This window comes from Staurois parvus, unplaced genomic scaffold (genome assembly GCF_062004578.1).
Source record: "Staurois parvus isolate SC_StPar_1 unplaced genomic scaffold, SC_StPar_1.0 ptg000132l, whole genome shotgun sequence".
In the NCBI taxonomy this organism is placed as follows: domain Eukaryota; kingdom Metazoa; phylum Chordata; class Amphibia; order Anura; family Ranidae; genus Staurois; species Staurois parvus.
In genome coordinates this window covers 2,756,823-2,776,390 of record NW_028317928.1, presented here as the reverse complement: position 1 = coordinate 2,776,390, position 19,568 = coordinate 2,756,823, and the positions used below count along the sequence as shown (strand labels likewise).

Genomic DNA, 19,568 nt, shown 5'->3' with positions numbered 1-19,568 from the left:
TAAATCATAGTATCTATACCGCCATTTGTAGATGCTATAACTTTCACGTAAACCAATTAATTTACACGTATTGGGATTTTTTTTTCCAAAGACACGGAGCAGAATTTTTTCAAAATTTTTGGACTTTTTCATTTACATAGAAAAAAAAATAAAAATCCCAGTGGTGAATAAATACCACCAAAATAAAGCTTTATCTGTCTCAAAAACATGCTAAAAAATGCATATGGGTACAGTGTTGCATGACTGCGCAATTGTCATTCAAAGTGTGATAGCACTGAAAGCTGAAAATTGGCCTGGACAGGAAGGGGGGGGGGGGGGAAGTGTCCGGACTGGAAGTGGTTAATTTATAGCATGAAAAAAATGAAAAACCTAGTGGTGATCAAATACCACCAAAAGAAAGCTCTATTTGTGTGAAAAAAAATTATATAAAATTTCATTTATATACAACGTTGCATGACTGCGCAATTGTCAAAATAGCGCAGTACTGTACACCAATAAATGGCCCAGTTATGAAGGGGGGTAAATCGTCCGGAGGGCAAGTGGTTAATAAACCAATTTATTGATAAAAGCAAATGGATGTATACTCATAAACAACTGCGAACCACAAGCTCATCAAAATCATCAAAGACAGAACTAGTAGGATTGTTAGGAATTATTCAATATTTCCTTTTTTCTCTTTGTTAAACTTTACCTATACTGTGATATTGTGTAGCTTTCCACTGTCCTATTTTTGTTTTTTTTTGTTGTTGTAACTATATTTGTAAAACCCAATAAAAATTTATTATGGAAAAAAAAATTAGCAAAGACCATATTGCTTGGTCCATTGCACTTATCTCGGGAAGACATCAACCTGGATCTATTCAGCTTACGCATTTCAAAGGGAATCCCCTCTTCATCAGAGCCAAAAAAAAGGCTCTGATGAAGGGGGGAATAACCATTTTGCCTTTATCAATAAATGGTTTATTACAGTGGTCTCCAAACTGCGGCCCAAGAGCCGAATGTGGCCCTTTGCTAGCCTTTATCTGGCCCTTGGGGCACTGTTCCTCTAGCACCAACATTGGGGCATAATTCCTTCCCTGACACCCTGAGGTGTATTTACCACAAGGCATTTGCCTAGGGCAGCATTTTTCAGGGGGGGCAGCACTGCCCCTTGGAAGAAGGGACACACATGGCAAGGGGACCTGGTGGGTTCCGAGAGATGCTGTGGGTTTCATGACGGTGTATGCACAGCCCGACTCTCGTTCCCAGGGATGTCCAGAGCTGTGAAGGCAAGTGTCTTGCTCTCTCTCTCGTCATGGTGGCTGGTGTATGGGGGGGCAGTGGTAGTGGAAGGCTCGGGTGGAGGGCAGGGGTGTTCTTGGTCAATGTCAGGCTCTTTCTGTGGGGGAGGGGGGGATGCCAATTTTTGTGTTGCCTAGGGCAGCACAAAACCTAAATACACCACTGCATACACCAATGATGGGGCATTATTCATCCCACTAATACCAATTATGGGGCACTACTGCATCTGACCACCAATGCTGTGCCCAGGACATTTTCTACCCCCACTGGCCACAATCTGGCCCTCGATAGTCTGAAGGACAATAAAATGGCCCTTTGTGTGAAAAGTTTAGAGACCCCTGATTTATTAGGTAATACGCAAGGCTTGTGCGCCCTCTCTTTTTTTGCTTCTGTAATAATTGAAGGCAGAGACAGAAGGCAAAACCAGTTTTTTATAGTACAGAGGGTAGGTTAGAGTTCTTGAATTTATTGCAACTTGGTGACATCAGTAAACTTGACTTCCTGTTCTGGAGTCACCAGCACAGGAAGTGAGGGGAAAGCTCCTCCATAGGCACAATGGAGTCAATATAAACCTAATAGTTGTTCTAACTTTTCCCCACTCAACTTAAAACTTCTAATTCATTGAAACTTTTAAAGATGTATAAAAATTGTATTTTGGGAAAAAAAAGTTCTTTCAATTTTTAATTCTGTTTTTGTCATGGAATACAAGATGAGAAATGAGGTAGTCTCTCCTTGAAAACCGCTTTCCGCACTGGGAACAGGCATACGGGCATTCCCCAGTGTGTGTCCTTTCATGTAATACAAGTGTTCCCTTCTGAGCAAAACATTTGCCGCACTCCGAACATGAATATGGCTTCTCTCCCGTGTGAACCTTCTCATGTCTGATAAGAGTTGACTTCTGAGTAAAATGTTCGCCGCATTCAGAGCAGGAATAGGGTTTCACCCCCGTGTGAGTCCTCTGGTGCGCAAAAAGATTGCCTGTCCGGTTAAACCTTTTGCCACATTCTGAGCAGGAAAATGGCTTCTCCGACGTGTGGGTCCTCTCGTGAATGACAAGGTACGAACGTTCCGTAAACGACATTCCACAGTCCAAACAAGAATATGGTCTCTGGCCCGTGTGGACTTTCTTATGTCTATTAAGAGCCGAGATCCGTGGAAAACACTTCCCACACTCAGAGCAGGAATACGGTTTTTCCCCTGTGTGGATTTTCAGGTGCCTGACGAGTTGGTCCTTCCAGGAAAAACATTTGCCGCATTCAGGGCAAGAGTAGGGTTTCTCCATAGTGTGCGTTTTCTTATGTGAGATGAGGGTTTCTCTTTCTGTAAAACATTCACCGCAGTCAGGACAGGAGAGCGGATTCACCAGCGGGTGGGTGGTCTGGTGTCGGACAAGCTGGACCTTCCAAGCAAAACATTTCCCACATTCGGAGCAGGAGAAGGGCTTCTCTCCAGAGTGAGTTCTCTGATGGGACATAAGATTTCCTTTTCTGTTAAAACGTTTCCCACACACAGAACAGGAATAGGTCTTCCCCTCAGACCGAGCTGGCTTTGGTGAGGTCCGTTCTCTTTTCTTGGTAAAACATTTGCCAGGCTTAGAACTCTGGAAGGAATCCCTCCCTCCATGAGGTGTATGACGAGCGATGGGGCATTTAGGAAAACTGCAGACACGTGTACTGGGATCACTTGATGGATCCTTGCTAGGAAGTGCTCGATGGACATCTGGGGTAACGGGGTCTTCTTCTGAAGAACTAGAGGTGACATCATCTTCTACGTCTTCATCTGACAACACCATAGGATGCTTTCTGTACGCTCTATATCGTCCATCTGGTGAATAAGAAATAACAAACACTGTTAATAGCTAAACATTGTTTTTTGTCCTTGGTGAGGACCCGGTGATCGACAGCCGCCAAGGGCGGCGCGTGTGACCCCTACCCAGAAATGAAAAATCACGTATATACAGTGAAGGAAATAAGTATTTGATTCCCTGCTGATGTTGAATGTTTGCCCACTCAAAGAGAAATGATCGATCTAAAAATCGAATGGTAGGTGTATTGTAACACAGAGACAGAATAGCAACAAAAAATTCAGCAGAAATGCATGTCTAACAAATGATGACTGATTTGCATGTTCATGAGAGAAATAAGTATTTGATTCCCTTCACAAAACATGACTTAGTACTTGGTGGCAAATCCCTTGTTGGCAATCACAGAGGTCAGACGTTTCCTGGAGTTGGCCACCAGGTTCGCACACAGCTCAGGAGGGATTTTGGCCCACTCCTCTAGGCAGATCCTCTCCAAGTCATTAAGGTTTGGTGGTTGACGTTTGGTAACTTGAACTTTCAGCTCCCTCCACAAATCTTCAATCGAATTAAGGTCTGGAGACTGGCCACTCCAGGACCTTAATGTGCTTCTTCTTGAGCCACTCCTTGCCTTGGCCGTGTGTTTTGGGTCATTGTCATGCTGGAACACCCATCCACGACCCATTTTTAATGCCCTGGCTGAGGGAAGAAGATTCTCACCCAAGATTTGATGGTACATTGCCCCGTCCATCGTTCCTTTGATGAGGTGCAGTTGTCCTGTCCCCTTAGCAGAAAAACACCCCCAAAGCAGAATGTTTCCACCAGCACGTTTGACAGTTGGGATGGTGTTCTTGGGGTCATAGGCAGCATTCCTCCTCCTCCAAACACGGCGAGTTGAGTTGATGCCAAAGAGCTCTATTTTGGTCTCATCTGACCACAATACTTTCAACCAGTCCTCCTCTGCATCATTCAGATGTTCAGTGGCAAACCTCAGACGGGCCTGGACATGTGCTTTCTTGAGCAGAGGGACCTTGCGGGCACTACAGGATTTCAATCCTTGTCGGCATAGTGTGTTACCAATTGTTTTCTTGGTGACTGTGGTCCCAGCTGCCTGGAGATCATTGACAAGATCCTCACATGTAGTTCTGGGATGATTCCTCACTGTTCTCATGATCATTGACACTCCACGAGGTGAGATCTTGCATGGTGCACCAGACCTAGGGAGACTGACAGTTGTTTTGTGTTTCTTCCATTTGTGAATGATTGCACCAACTGTTGTCACCTTCTCAACAAGCTGCTCGGCGATAGTTTGGTAGCCCAGTCCAACCTTGTGTAGGTCTACAATCTTGTCACTGACATCCTTGGACAGGTCTTTGCCATGGTGGAGAGTTTGGAATCTGATTGTTTGCTCCTGTGGACAGGTGTCTTTTATATAGGTAACAAAATGAGATTAGCAGCACTCCCTTTAAGAGACTGCTTCTAATCTCAGCTTTTACCTGTATGAAAGACACCTGGTAGCCAGAAATCCTGCTGAATGATAGGGGATCAAATACTTATTTCCCTCATGAACATGCAAATCAGTGCATCATTTGTTAGACATGCATTTCTGCTTAATTTTTTGTTGCTATTCTGTCTCTCAGTGTTACAATACACCAAACATTCAATTTTTAGACCGATCATTTCTTTGTGAGTGGGCGGACATTCAAAATCAGCAGGGGATCAAATATGCATTTCTTTCACTGTATGTTCCTGTGTGAAGGGGGTGTATCCCTTCCATCCAATTAGCTCTACTCACTGTGCTCTGCAGAGTGTAATTTCAGCTCTCCGTCCCCTTTTTTCCAAAAGCTATAAAATTTGGACTTTGAACAGATTCGATGTAGATGGGGGAATCACTCCTGCTGTGGTATTGTGACCTGATGGAGGGAAGCCTTTCCTACCATCAGAAGCCACTGATCAGTGCTGCTGGCTATAGTCGATGGCATGGATCCTTCAGGAAAAACCCAACAGGCTAGTTGGTAGACTGACTTCTGTACAACCTGCCTGTCCATACATGGATCGCATTTCGGCCATTCCCAATTGAACCTGATAAATTTTGATCCTTGTATGGCTGCCTTTACACAAGAGGAAAAGTGAGGGGTGACTTCATCAATGTCCAATCAGCAGCCTGAGGATGGACCCATGACCAAGGTGTACTGCTTAAAGGAGAACTATAGGGTTATATAAAAAAAACAAAACATCCATAGTCACCTCAATGCTACAGCATCGGTGTGATGTGCAGCTGTCCCACGTTGGCTCTAAGACCAAGAACTGAGATTTCACACGCTCAGAGTGGAGAGCAGTGACAATATTATCAGGATCCATCCAGAGCCTGAAAAGGTTCTGCCTCGTCAGCGGATAGTGGGAAATATCCCATTATCAGTTGTCTCAGGGTCAAAGTAGAACAAAAGTGTACTCCTGAGACCCACAAGAGAACTATGGCCAAAAAAGCTTATTAATTCATACAAAAAAGTGCTAATTGGTGTGAAAAGTCCATAAAAAAAAGTCCAACTACAACCACATTCAGTGCATCAAAAAAAGGGGGGGAAGATAACACCTCTCTAATCTTCGTGAAAAACAACAGACATTCAAGAGCTCTTGCTAGAGCTATTGGGCTCTTTTATCAGAAATGCCAACAGCGCTTTAGGGGTTAACCCCGCACAATTCTCCGGGTAATGGTGCAGAGATAGTCTCCTCGGCTCCACTCCAACTCCGTATTACCACCAATGAGTCATGCAAAGAATAAGCACTAATAGTGTAGTATGCCTAAGAAAACAATACCAGAGCTGTAGCAATCCCGATGTGTAGATATTCCGGCCAGTCGGCCGTGTGGCGTGGTGACGCCACATAAAGCTCCACCCAGCGAGTTTCGTCATCAGTTGACGTCGTCAAGGGCGTCTGGCTGGAATGTCTACACATCGGGATTGCTGCAGCTCTGGTATTGTTTTCTTGATGACTATGCAATTCTTAACCATTGTGAGTGCATTTGTTTATTTTATAGTAAAGTTTTAGTTTTGGGCATACTACACTATTAATACTTATTCTTTGCATGACTCATTGGCGGTAATACGGACTTGGAGTGGAGCCGAGGAGACTGCGCCATGAACTGCCATTAGCCATTAATAATATATTAGACAAATATACTCCCAATGGTTAAGAATTGCATAGCCATCAAGAAAACAATACCAGAGCTGCAGCAATCCTGATGTGTAGACGTTCCGGCCAGATGCCCCTGACGATGTCAACTGACGCTTGGTGGAGCTTTACGTTACGTCACCACACTACACAGCCGTCTGGCCGCAACGTTTACAAATTGGGATTGCTGCAGCTCTGGTATTGTTTTCTTACACATACTACACTATTAGTGCTTATTCTTATTCTAAGATTTATTTTGAAAAAAAAAAAAGCTTATGTCATACTTCTCTCTTAACTCTACTGGAGGTGCAGGACCTGACTGTGCTGTCTTGTAGGGGAGTCTGGATCACAAAACAAGCAAAACAATTTACTACCTGTGCCTATCTCTGTGGGAATTTTCTTCTTACAAGGCTCATCCCCTTTCTCATAGAGCTCTTCTGCTTCCACTTTTACTTCAATTTTAATGAGATTCTCATCCTAAATAACAGAAAACAGTAAAAATAAATTATTTGAACTAAAGTAAAACAGCATCTGTTGGGCTCATTACATGGATTGAAAAGACAAGAAGGTGCTACTACCCATCCAATGCTCATCCCAGGAACTAGGCAGGTGCCTGATCCACAGTTGTTTTTCCGTTCCAGAATTAAATGAAATCGATCCGCACTACCGCCATTGTTCTAAAATCGACATTTTATTAAATCGACCATTGGAAAAACATCACTGGTATGGCGTTTGGGCTTGACAAGCCTTAGTCATAACCCATACCAGGTTATGGAGTGCAGGCTGTCTGACATCCACAGAAGACTACAGAATGTTTATGGAGATGACACCATTGACAGGAGTCACCAATGACAAGACATTGGCCTTATATATCCCTATAATTGATTCTAAACAGAAGCAATGTGTCATCATTGAGTTCTTGATGAAGGAAGAGAGCAGACTATCTGACATCTACAGAAGGCTACAGAATGTTTATAGAGATGACACAATTGACAAGATATCACTCTTATCATATATCCCTATAATTGATTCTAAACAGAAGCAATGTGTCATCATTGAGTTCTTGATGAAGCTACAGAAGGCTACAGAATGTTTATGGCGATGACACCATTGACAGGAGTCACCAATTACAAGACATTGGCCTTATATATCCGTATAACTGATTCCAAACAGAAGCAAGGTGTCATCATTGAGTTCTTGATGAAGGAGGGGTGCAGGCTGTCTGGCATCCACAGAAGACTACAGAATGTTTATGGAGATGACACCATTAACAGGAGTCACCAATTACAAGACATTGGCCATATATATCCCTATAATTGATTCTAAATAGAAGCAATGTGTCATCATTGAGTTCTTGATGAAGGAGGAGTGCAGACTGTCTGACATCTACAGAAGGCTACATAATGTTTATAGAGATGACACCATTGACAAGATATCACTCTTATCATATATCCTTATAACTGATTCTAAACAGAAGCAATGCGTTGATGAATGAGGAGTGCAGGCTGTCTGATATCTACAGGTTACAGAATGTTTATAGAGATGACACTATTGACAGGAGTCACCAATTACAAGACATTGGCCTAATATATCCTTATAATTGATTCTAAACAGAAGCAAGGTGTCATCATTGAGTTCTTGATGAAGGAGGAGTGCAGGTTGTCTGACATCTACAGATGGCTACAGAATGTTTATAGAGATGACACAATTGACAAGAGTCACCAATGACAAGACATTGCTGCTTTCAGTGGTGTCATCTCCTTTAACACTCCGTAGCCTCCTGCGGATGTTGAACAGCCTGCACCCCTCCTTCATCCAGGTATTACTGTAATATTCCCAATGTACACATTCCTGAAAATGGCTGTTAGATGTCAGTAGGTGTTTCAGCGAAACCACAGACGTTCAAAGCGGAAAATATGTCACCAGTGCACCAGGGATTCTCCAAATGGGTGCAAAGCTTTATTCAGCATTCATATTTACAAAGGCAACATTTTGAAGCCACACAGGGTCTCTTCATCAGGCAAGCGACATCACTTGCCTGACGAAGGGGCACAGCGCAGCTCCGAAACGTTGCCTTTGTAAATATGATGTGAATTCTGAATAAAGCTTTGCACCCATTTGGAGAATTCCTGGTGTGCTGGTGACATATTTTCCTCCTTCCTCCAGAACTCAATGGTGGCATGTTGCTTCTGCTTGGAATCCATTATTTACCTGAAATGAAAAAAGAAGAAGAATGACTATAGAGGAAGAGTTACTCTATCAACATGAAATTTGAATGACCTACCCAAGTTAACCACATGCCACCCAGCCACTGTATAAATACGGCGGCAGGGCGGCACGGGCAGGCAAAACCACATTTTAAAACGTGTGTTTTGTAAACAGGTAGGGGGCGTGCGCGAGGAGCGCCACCGCCCTACCTGTCCCGCCGATCACAGCCGCGGATGTCAGTCGCCGGGTCACAGCCGGTCCTTACCGATTATCTCCCGGCGATCGGCGGCAATCAGTGACAGAGAGCACAGTTGCAGTAGCTGTGCTTTCTGTCACTTCCCTGACAGCTCGAGGACAAGCTGATTGGGACAGAAGAGTTTCTTTCTCCCGATCAGCCTGTCCCCATCCAGCACACACCCCTGCCCCCTAGTAAAACACTCCCCCTCACACAGATAACCCTTCCCTGATAAATAAAGTTAACCCCTTCCTCCCCAGTGCCATTAGTACAGTGTCAGTGTTTTTTTTTTGCACTGATCACTGTATTGGTGTCACTGGGGATGTCAGTGACCCCAAGTCAGTACTCCCCAATGGCAGAATGTCCGCTGCAGTCCCGCCATAAGTCGCTGATCGCCGCCATAAGTCACTGATCGCCGCCATAAGTCGCTGATCGCCGCCATTATTAGTATAAAAAAAAACCTAAAAATCCCAGTATCTTTCCCGTCATTTGTAAACGCTATAACTTTCACGTAAACCAATTAATTTACACGTATTGGGTTTTTTTTTTTTAGCAAAGACATGGAGCAGAATACATTTTGGCAGAAATTTATGACTAAATTTGATTTTTAAATTTTTTTTTACTGGACATGTTTTATAGCAAAAAGTCCAAAATATTGTTTTTTTTCCTCAAAATTGTCAGCCTTTTTTTTTATAGCGCAAAAAATAAAAACCGCACAGGCGATCAAATACCACCAAAAGAAAGCACAATTTGTGGGAAAAAAAAGAATGTAAATTTCATTTATGTACCATATTGCATGACCGCGCAATTGTCCGTTAAACTAGCGCAGCGCTGTATAGCAAAAAAATGGCGTAAATTTCAGTATCTATACCATAGTTTGTAGACGCTATAACTTTCACACAAAGCAATCAATATACACTTATTGGGATTTTTTTTACCAAAAACATGTAGCAGAATACATTTTGGCCTAAATTTATAACCAACTTTGAGTTTACTATATATTTTTTATAGCTGAAAAGTAAAAAATATTGTTTTTCTTCCAAATTTTTGTCCTTTTTTTGTTTATAGCGTGAAAAATAAAAAGCGCACAGGTGATCAAATACCACCAAAAGAAAGCTCTATTTGTGTGAAAAAAAGGACGTAAATTTCGTTTGGGTGCAGCATTGCATGACCTCGCAATTATCAGTTGAATTAGTGCAGCGCCAAGTAGCAAAAAGAGGCCTGGTCACTAAGGGGGGTAAATCCTCTGGAGGTCAAGTGGTTAATAAAAAAGTTTTGGCCATTTTAGCAGTGCTTTCTGTACAGCCCTCATATAACACTGTAGTCAACATTTCCAATGGATCAGAGTCTAAACAATACCAAGGTTGCACCGATACAGAATATTTGCAAGAGTACTGGTGTAAATGCTTCTGATACCCGAAACCAATTGCGGTAGAATTTGAGCCCAGAACAGGAATGTGGTACGATTCCTGTCCAAATCGCATGTGGTTTCCCCGTCTGCTCCTGTGTGGCGTATAGAAAGACAGGAAAGCGCCATCTAAGTGCAGCAATGGGCAACCAGTTTAATAATGGTATAACAACTCACATATTAAAAGTACATAATAAATCTTGCATGTCCAATCCAAAACTACGGCCGCTTGCGGTGCTCACAGGGCTGGAGGAGATGTATAGGCAGACTGCCCCCCAAGCTGACATCACTTCCGCCCCATACCCACAGGGGTCCCGGAACATCCTGCATTACCTCCAGCCCTGTGAGTGTGCAAGTGGCCGTGATTTTGGATTTGACAGGCAAGATATACACTGCTCAAAATAGTTAAAAGGAAGACTTTGAAAACCCATTAGATCTCAATGGGGAAGAATCTCCTGCTGGATCTCTATACTGACATGGACGGGGTAATGTGTTAGGAACATAGGGATGCCCCATCGTTTGATGGAAATGCAAATGATGGACCTACAGAGGACTGAATTCAAAGACACCCCAAAATCAAAGTGAAAAAATGGTGCAGTAGGCGAGTCTATTTTACTGAAATTTCATTTCAGGAATTCAAAATGGTCCTCTAGTTTGTATGGCCCCCACGTGCTTGTATGCATGCCTGACAATGTCGGGGCAATGCTCCTAATGAGACCATGGATGGCGTCCTGGGGGATTTCCTCCCAGATCTGGACCAGGGCATCACTGAGCTCCTGAACAGTCTGAGGTGCAACCTGGCGGCGTCGGACGGACCGAAACATGACATCCCAGAGGTGTTCTATTGGATTTAAGTCAGCCGTGAGGGCCATTCAATGGTATCAATTCCTTCATCCTCCAGGAACTGCCTGCATACTCTTGCCACATGAGGCCGGGCATTGTCGTGCACCAGGAGGAACCCAGAACCCACTGCACCAGCGTAGGGTCTGACGATGGGTTCAAGGATTTCATCCCGATACCTAATGGTAGTCAGGGTGCCAATGCCTAGCTTGTAGAGATCTGTGCATCCCTCCATGGATATGCCTCACAGACCATCACTGACCCACCAAAACGGTCATGCTGAACCATGTTACAGGCAGCAGAACGTTCTCCACGGCTTCTCCAGACCCTTTCACGTCTGTCACATGTGCTCAGGGGGAACCTGCTCTCATCTGTAAAAAAGCACTGGGCGCCAGTTGTGGACCTGCCAATTCTGGTGTTCAATTGCAAATGCCAATCGAGCTCTATGGTGCCGGGCAGTGAGCACAGGGCCCAATAGAGGATGTTGGGCCCTCAGGCCACCCTTATGAAGTCTGTTTGATTGTTTGGTCAGAGACATTCACACCAGTAGCCTGCTGGAGGTCATTTTGTAGGGCTCTGGCAGTGCTCATCCTGTTCCTCCTTGCATAAAAGGGAAGATACCGGTTCTGCTGATGGGTTAAGGACCTTTTACAGCCCTGTTCAGCTCTCCTAGAGTAACTGCCTGTCTCCTGGAATCTCCCCCATACTCTTGAGAATGTGCTGGGAGACACAGCAAACCTTCAGGCAATGGCAGGTATTGATGTGCCATCCTGGAGGAATTGGACTGCCTGTGCAACCTCTGTAGGGTCCAGGTATGGCCTCGTGCTACCAGTAGTGACACTGACCCTAGCCAAATGCAAAACTAGTGAAAACAGTCAGAAAAAATTAGTAGGGAAAAAATGTCAGTGGCCTCCACCTGTAAAACTATTCCTGTTTAGGGGGTCGTCTCATTGTTGCCCATCTAGTGCACCTGTTGTTAATTTCATTAACACCAAAGCAGCTGAAACTGATTAATAACCCCCTCTGCTACTTACCTGACCAGATCAATATCCCAGGAGTTTCACTGACTTGATGCTAAACTCTGATTACAAAGTCTTCCTTTCATTTTTTGAGCAGTGTATTCTGTACTTTTAACATGTGAGTTGTCATACCATTAATAAACGGTTTGTTTGCCCGTTGCTGCACTTCTTAGATGGCACTTGCCTGTATTTGTATACTGGGATCACACAGGAGTGGTTTCTTTGCAGTGCGATTTGTTATTATTATACAGGATATATATATAGCGCCAACAGTTTGCACAGCGCTTTACAATATAAAAGATATTACAATAAAATTCAAGAACGTTAAGAGGGTCCTGCTCATAAGAGCTTACAATCTAATAGGGTGGGGCACGTGATACTAAGGGTTATAACTGTGGGGAATGAGCAGTGGAAGTGCTAAATGTCTAGTTAGAGGCGCTATAGGCTTCCCTGAAGAGATGAGTTTTCAGGGATCGCCTAAAGGCAGTCAGAGTAGGGGAAAGCAAGACAAATTGAGGTAGAGAGTTCCAGGGGATGGGAGAGGCTCCGGCGAAGTCCTGGAGACAAGCATGGGAAGAGGAAACAAGGGAGCTTGAGAGCAGGAGGTCACGAGAGGATGGTTTGTGCGATTTCAGCCCATTTATTTTGTATGGGCTCCAATCGCGCCACAAAAGTATTGGTACCCGGTATAGGTGAGTACTTGAACAAAAGTATCAGTGCTCGTACCCGCCGGTAAAAAAAACGGTATCGGTGCATCCCTAATAAATACAATATATCCCTGTTTTTTCTCATTCACCCCACTGAATGTTCAGACTCGTCACTTTAGATACCTGATCCTCCTGAGGGATCTCCTGAGGTTCCTGAGGGATCTCCTGATGTTTCTGTGTGGAATTTCGGGAATACAGAGGACGGGGACATCTCTCTGGTGGGTTCCCATTACTGGATCCATCTGTAGGAAGCAGAAACATACCTACGTGTAATTGTGACACTAACTAGAGGGGAGATCGACAGAACTAAATAGCTGCTGAAAAGTGTCCTCCAAATGTAGATGGTCTTTGAAGCTGTGCTGAATTGAATTTTTTTCTCACCTGTGCTGATCTCTAGAGGGATCTCATCCATTTTAATCCTTGCATGTCCTTCTTCCTCCTCCTCAGGTTTGATGTCTCTCTGAGTCTCTCTGATGTCTCTGGGGTCTGTGAATAAAGATGAGAGTGAAGCCCCCTGTACTGAGATGTATGAGAGACCCCAGAGAGTGTGTGTGGGAGGAGACTGGTCACGTCTCAATGACATGATGTGAGGAGGAGAGCCGGAGTCTAATAGAGGCTGATGGCTCCTGACCCCCCCACTGGGCACATACTGTCCCCCCATTACTGTCTACTGACAGAGGAGGGGGGCGAAGAAGAGATTGTTGTACTGACTGAACAAGGAGGATCTGGGACTTTTCTCTGGATTTAGTGTTTATTCCTCACCTGGGCTGATCTCTGGAGGACCTTCCTCCTCCTTATATGGATCTTCATCACTCAAATCTTCGTCATCTTCAACTTTAACAATATTTAGGTCTTCATCCTGGATAACACAAAGTTCTTTGCAACATTAAATGTTTTACAATTTAAAATCAAAATATAATAATAGAATTTTTTATTAACTCCTCAACCTCCAGAGGATTCCCCCCCCCCCCCCTTCCTGACCAGGCCATTGTTTGCGATACGGCACTGCTTTACTTTAACTGACAATTGCGCGGTCATGAAACGCCGCACCCAAATTAAATTTACGTTCTTTTTTCCCATGAATAGAGCTTTCTTTCGGTGGTATTTGATCGCCTGTGTGGTTTTTATTTTTTGTGCTATAAACAAAAAAAAGACCGACAATTTTGAGAAAAAAAAAACAATATCTTTGACTTTTTGCTATTAAACATGTCCAGTAAAAAAAATGTTAAAAAAATCTAATTTCGTCATAAATCTCAGCCAAAATGTATTCTGCTCCATGTCTTTGCTGGAAAAAAAATCCAAATACATATTAATTAATTGGTTTACGTGAACGTTATAGTGTCTACAAATGGCGGTATAGATACTGAAATTTAAATTTGTTTTGATAATAGTAATGGCGGCGATCAGCGAATTATAGCGGGACTGCAGCGGGCATTCTAACACTGGGGGGGGGGGGGCTGACTTGGTGTCACTGATATCCCTAGTGACTCCAATACAGTGATTAGTGCTAATAAAAAGCACTGACACTGTACTAATGGCACTGGGCAGGAAGGGGTTAACATCTGGGACGATCAAAGGGTTAACTGTGTGCTGTGTGTGTTTTACTGAGTAAGCATGCTATGCAGAGCCATACAGAGCAGCATGTTGTTGCTGACAGGGAAGAGATCTGTATTGTTTACATACAGACCTCTCGCCGTCAGTGTTCCTCTGCGATTGCCAGGTGCCGGCGGGGAATCTCCGGCTGGGACCCGGTGATCGACAGCTGTAGCTGCCAATGGTAGCCTGGGTAGGACAGCACGCTCCCCCTACCTGGAAATGCAATATATATATATACGTGATTTTGCGCAGCCTTGTAGCAGTAGTTCTGCTATAGGGTGGTCGGGAAGCGGTTAAAGTATCACTAAAGGCAAAACTTTTTTTTTTACATTTGTGGACAGAGCGGGGATGGATTGGAACACCTTTCAGGTTTTATTGCTGTCTGCAGTCCCCCATTAGGGAAATTCCCTATTGGTCCTATTCACCATTATCATCAAAAGTGAAAGTAAAAGGAAAATCCAGAATTCGGAATTGTCACCAGAACAGGAATAGATGAGAAATCTTCCAATTCGGACACTAGTTCTGGTGACAGCCAGGAAATCTCTCACTCTAGGGAACTTCCTCTAACTTCTTTTTTTTAGCTATAGGATGGGAAGTGAAGGGAAATCTCCCCAATGAGGACACAAATGGCAAAAAAAAACTGACCGGGGTTATAAGAGTTCCTTACTCGATCCAAAATTTTAAAAAAAGTTTTGCATTTAGTTTTACTTAATTCCAGACATGTGCAACACGAAAAAATTTGTTTCATTTCAATTTATTTAAATAATTTTGTTTCATTAATTTCGTTTAATTCGTTTTTGGAATTTGGTGCCGAAAAAGGAAGAAAGGACGCCGCTCTAAACACCCGTGATGCCCAATCTGTAGGATGGTCTCAGCTGTCACGCCGACCACACCCTCTGATGCATTTCGCCCCACCCACCGGGGCTTGATCACTGATCACAGGAATTTGTTTTGTTTTCAAATTCAATTCGACTGAATTTAGAAAATTCAAATTGGCATTCGAATTCACATTTATTCTATTGAAATTTGAATTTCGGAAGATGGTTATATTCTATTTTATTGTTTTTTTCTATTCTATCCTAATATAGTCTCTTATTTTCTATTCTATTCTAAGCCATTTGAATTTATTCTATTTGAAATTCGAATTTCAGAAGATGGTTATATTCCTTTTTATTCTGTTCTACTGAATTCTTTCCTGTTTTTTTTCGAATCTATTTTGTTCAAATTTCGAATTTATTCTATTCGAAATTCAAATTTCGGAAGACAGTCATATTCTTTCTATTTTAGCCTATTCTATTGCTTTTTTTATACTCCATTCTTTTCTATTCTACTCTAGTCTATTCTATTCAAATTTATTCTATTTGAAATTCAAATTTTGGAAGACAGTTATATTCTATTTTATTCTATCCTGTTGGGTTTTTTTTACTACAATCTATTCTATTGTTATTTCTATTCTGTTCAAACTCAAATTTATTCTATTCTAAATTCAAATTTCGGAAGACAGTTATATTCTATTTTATTATATTCTGTTGTTTTTTCTACTCTATTATTTTCTATTCTATTGTTTTTTTCTATTCTTTTCTATTCAAACTCAAATGTATTCTATTCTAAATTCAAATTTAGGAAGACAGTTATATTCTATTCTGTTGTTTTTTCTGCTCTATTCTATTATTTTCTATTCTCTTGTTCTTTTTCCATTCTTTACTATTATTTTCTATTCAAACTCACATTTATTCTATTCGAAATTCAAATTTAGGAAGACAGTTATATTCTATTTTATTATATTTTGTTGTTTTTTTCTACTCCAATCTATTCTATTGTTTTTTTCTATTCTAACCTATTCTATTCTTTTATGTTCTATTCTATTTGTATTCAAATTTGAAGTTAAATTTGATTCTAATTCAAGTGGAATATAATTCAAATTTCCTCTCGTCATTTCGGATTCATTACTATAGTAATTTGGAAATTCGGATACATCCAAATTTCCGAATAACAAACAAGTTGTCCGAATTTCAAATTGGGACAAAACGAACAGCACATGTCTATTTCATTCCCATCTACCTGATCCTCCTCGGGGATCTTGTGATCTTCCAGTGTGGAATCCCAGGAATACAGAGGACGAGGACATCTCTCTGGTGGGTTCCCATTACTGGATCCATCTGTAGGAAACACACACTGACTGAATACATTGTTTCTATGTCTTTATATCAGAGGATGTGTGTATCTAAGTGGATCCTCAATACAAGAAATGAAAGTCTCCTCTTACCCGGTGATGTGAGGGGCGGTCGGTTCTCCATCATGACGTCCTTGTAGAGATCCTTGTGTCCTTCTATATACTCCCACTCCTCTAGTGTTTCTATGTCTATATATCAGAGGATGTGTGTATCTAGGTGGATCCTCAATACAAGAAATGAAAGTCTCCTCTTACCCGGTGATGTGAGGGGCGGTCGGTTCTCCATCATGACGTCCTTGTAGAGATCCTTGTGTCCTTCTATATACTCCCACTCCTCTAGTGTTTCTATGTCTTTATATCAGAGGATGTGTGTATCTAGGTGGATCCTCAATACAAGAAATGAAAGTCTCCTCTTACCCGGTGATGTGAGAGGCAGCCAGTTCTCCATCATGACGTCCTTCTACAGCAGATCCTTGTGTTCTTCTAAATATTCCCACCCATGAAGAAATATAAAGTGACGTCCTGACACCTTATAGGAACCTGACATACTATGTTCTTATATTAGAGGATGTGTGTATCTAGGTAGATCCTCAATACAAGAAATGAAAGTCTCCTCTTACCTGGTGATGTGAGGGGCGGCCGGTGCTCCATCATGATGTTCTTCAACAGATCCTTGAGTCCTTCTGTATACTCCTACTCCTCTGTATTTCTCACTTTGTGATTGGAATATGCGCTGTTCCATAAAGCTCACACTGCAATATATTTTAAGAACATTTTAAAAAATTGCAGCTCGTGAAATAAATCCTATACACAAATCAACCTTGGTTTTATGTACACTTCCGTCTTTTTGACAACAGCTCCATGAACAAACTGAGTAACATGGAAAATAGTATTAAAATAATGGCAGCTAAGATGTTTGGTGCCATGTAAATGTCATAGAAATCTGCCTTTACCACTTCACACCCTTGGGTCGTACAGGTCCTCAGAGGAGCTCACCATCATCCTCAGAGGAGCTCACCATCATCCTCAGAGGAGCTCACAATCATCCTCAGAGGAGCTCACAATCATCCTCAGAGGAGCTCACCATCAGCCCCATTGGAACTCACCATCAGTCCCAGAAGAGCTCACCATCATTCTCAGAGGAGCTCACCATCAGCCCCAGAGGAGCTCTTCATCCTTCTCAGAGGAGCTCACCATCAGCCCCAGAAGAGCTCACCATCAGTCCTAGAGAAGCTCACCAGCATTCTCAGAGGAGCTCACCATCATCCTCAGAGGAGCTCACCATCAGCCCCATTGGAGCTCACCATCAGTCCCAGAAGAGTTCACCATCATTCTCAGAGGAGCTCACCATCAGCCCCAGAGCAGCTCTTCATCCTTCTCAGAGGAGCTCACCATCATGCCCAGAAGAGCTCACCATCAGCCCTAGAGAAGCTCACCATCATCTCCAGAGGAGCTCACCATCATCCCCAGAGGAGCTCACCATCATCCCCAGAGGAGCTCACCATCAGTCCCAGAAGAGCTCACCATCATCCTCAGAGGAGCTCATAATCAGCCCCAGAGGAACTCACCATCATCCTCAGAGGAGCTCACCATCATAGTCAGAGGAGCTCACCATCAGCCCCACTGGAGCTCACCATCAGCCCCATTGGAGCTCACCATCAGTCCCAGAAGAGCTCACCATCAGCCTCAGAGGAGCTCACCATCAGCCCCAGAGGAGCTCACCATCAGCCCCATTGGAGCTCACCATCAACCCCATTGGAGCTCACCATCAGTCCCAGAAGAGCTCACCATTATTCTCAGAGGAGCTCTTCATCCTTCTCAGAGGAGCTCACCATCAGCCCCAGAAGGAATCACCATCAGCCCCAGAAGAGCTCACCATCAGCCCTAGAGAAGCTCACCAGCATTCTCAGAGGAGCTCACCATCATCCTCAGAGGAGCTCACCACCAGCCCCAGAGGAGCTCACCATCAGCCTTTAGAAGAGCTCACCATCATCCTCAGAGGAGCTCACCATCAGCCCCAAAGGAGCTCATCATCAGCCCCAAAGGAGCTCACCATCATCCTCAGAGGAGCTCACCATCAGCCCCAGAAGAGCTCACCATCATCCTCAGAGGAGCTCACCATCATCCTCAGAGGAGTTCTTCATCCTTCTCAGAGGAGCTCACCATCAGCCCCAGAAGGAATCACCATCAGCCCCAGAAGAGCTCACCATCAGCCCTAGAGAAGTTCACCAGCATTCTCAGAGGAGCTCACCATCATCCTCAGAGGAGCTCCATATCATCCTCAGAGGAGCTCACCACCAGCCCCAGAGGAGCTCACCATCAGCCTTAGAAGAGTTCACCATCATCCTCAGAGGAGCTCACCATCAGCCCCAGAAGAGCTCACCATCTCCCAACAGAGCCCCCCCATCCAATGTTCCAACCATCAGAGGAGTTGCAGGAAGATGAGGATGTGTGGAGGTGACATGATCCCCTCATCCAGCCCACACATAGTGCTGGGATCCCCTTCTGTTTTGGTTTCAGTAGCCCTAGGAGAGCTCACCATCATCCCCAGAGGAGCTCACCATCATTCTCAGAGGAGCTCACCATCATCCTCAGAGGAGCTCACCATCAGCTCCAGAAGAGCTCCCATCCAATGTTCCCCCTATCAGAGGAGTTGCAGGAAGATGAGGATGTGTGGAGGTGACATGATCCCCCCATCCAGTCCACACACAGTGCTGGGACCCCCTTCTCTCATAATAAGAAGACATTATTACCTCCTCCTCCCTGGACACACACTCTCCAGGAGGATTCTCACATTGCTGGAGAGCCTCCTCCAAGTCTACAATAAAATGGCCGCCGGTCCTCCAGCACTGGGGACAATCTCAATCTGTACATGTATCAATATGTACCCTTGTATATTGATAACAATGTATGACATCGGATACAAACAATGACAATGAGTTTGGTAAATCTCTGTAATAGGAAGGATTTAGAAATACTGCTCTCTGCTGCCATCCAGTGGCCTCTCCGGCCATAACAGTTCGTTACTAGGATACAGCTGCTTCCGCCCTGTGGTTACCTGTGCGTTCCACGGCAGCCCAGCTGCTTCCTGGTTTCTGTGGTGAATTTTTTTTTTTTTTTGGCCAGGGAGTA

General features: G+C 43.5%; 1 protein-coding gene across 4 annotated transcripts; it reads right to left on the bottom strand.

The window, feature by feature from the left end:
- Positions 1 to 1,948: 1,948 nt before the first annotated feature.
- On the bottom strand, positions 1,949 to 19,314 carry LOC149466157 (uncharacterized). Of its 4 annotated transcripts, none has more exons than XM_089672799.1 (8): positions 19,190 to 19,314; positions 17,057 to 17,188; positions 16,325 to 16,422; positions 13,430 to 13,526; positions 13,049 to 13,153; positions 12,791 to 12,909; positions 6,625 to 6,727; positions 1,949 to 3,105 (listed from the first exon to the last, which is right to left on the bottom strand). In XM_089672799.1, the coding sequence occupies exons 2-8, from the start codon at positions 17,088 to 17,090 to the stop codon at positions 1,955 to 1,957; spliced, it is 1,707 nt and encodes a 568-aa protein (XP_089528925.1). In that variant the 5' UTR covers positions 17,091 to 17,188; positions 19,190 to 19,314; the 3' UTR covers positions 1,949 to 1,954. The 4 variants fall into 4 exon arrangements, with proteins under 4 accessions (XP_089528925.1, XP_089528927.1, XP_089528926.1 ...); XM_089672801.1 differs by having other exon boundaries at positions 13,049 to 13,144; XM_089672800.1 differs by lacking the exon at positions 19,190 to 19,314 and adding an exon at positions 19,042 to 19,167.
- Positions 19,315 to 19,568: the final 254 nt, after the last annotated feature.

Bases quoted from the DNA above. Each gene is read 5' to 3' on its own strand.
- LOC149466157 (XM_089672799.1), bottom strand. From the start codon at position 17,090: ATGATGGAGCACCGGCCGCCCCTCACATCACCAG. The intron at 12,910-13,048 runs GTGAGAAAAAAA...TGCTTCCTACAG, and splicing joins CCCTCTAGAGATCAGCACAG to ATGGATCCAGTAATGGGAAC. The intron at 3,106-6,624 runs GTAGTAAATTGT...CTTATTCACCAG, and splicing joins TCCCACAGAGATAGGCACAG to ATGGACGATATAGAGCGTAC.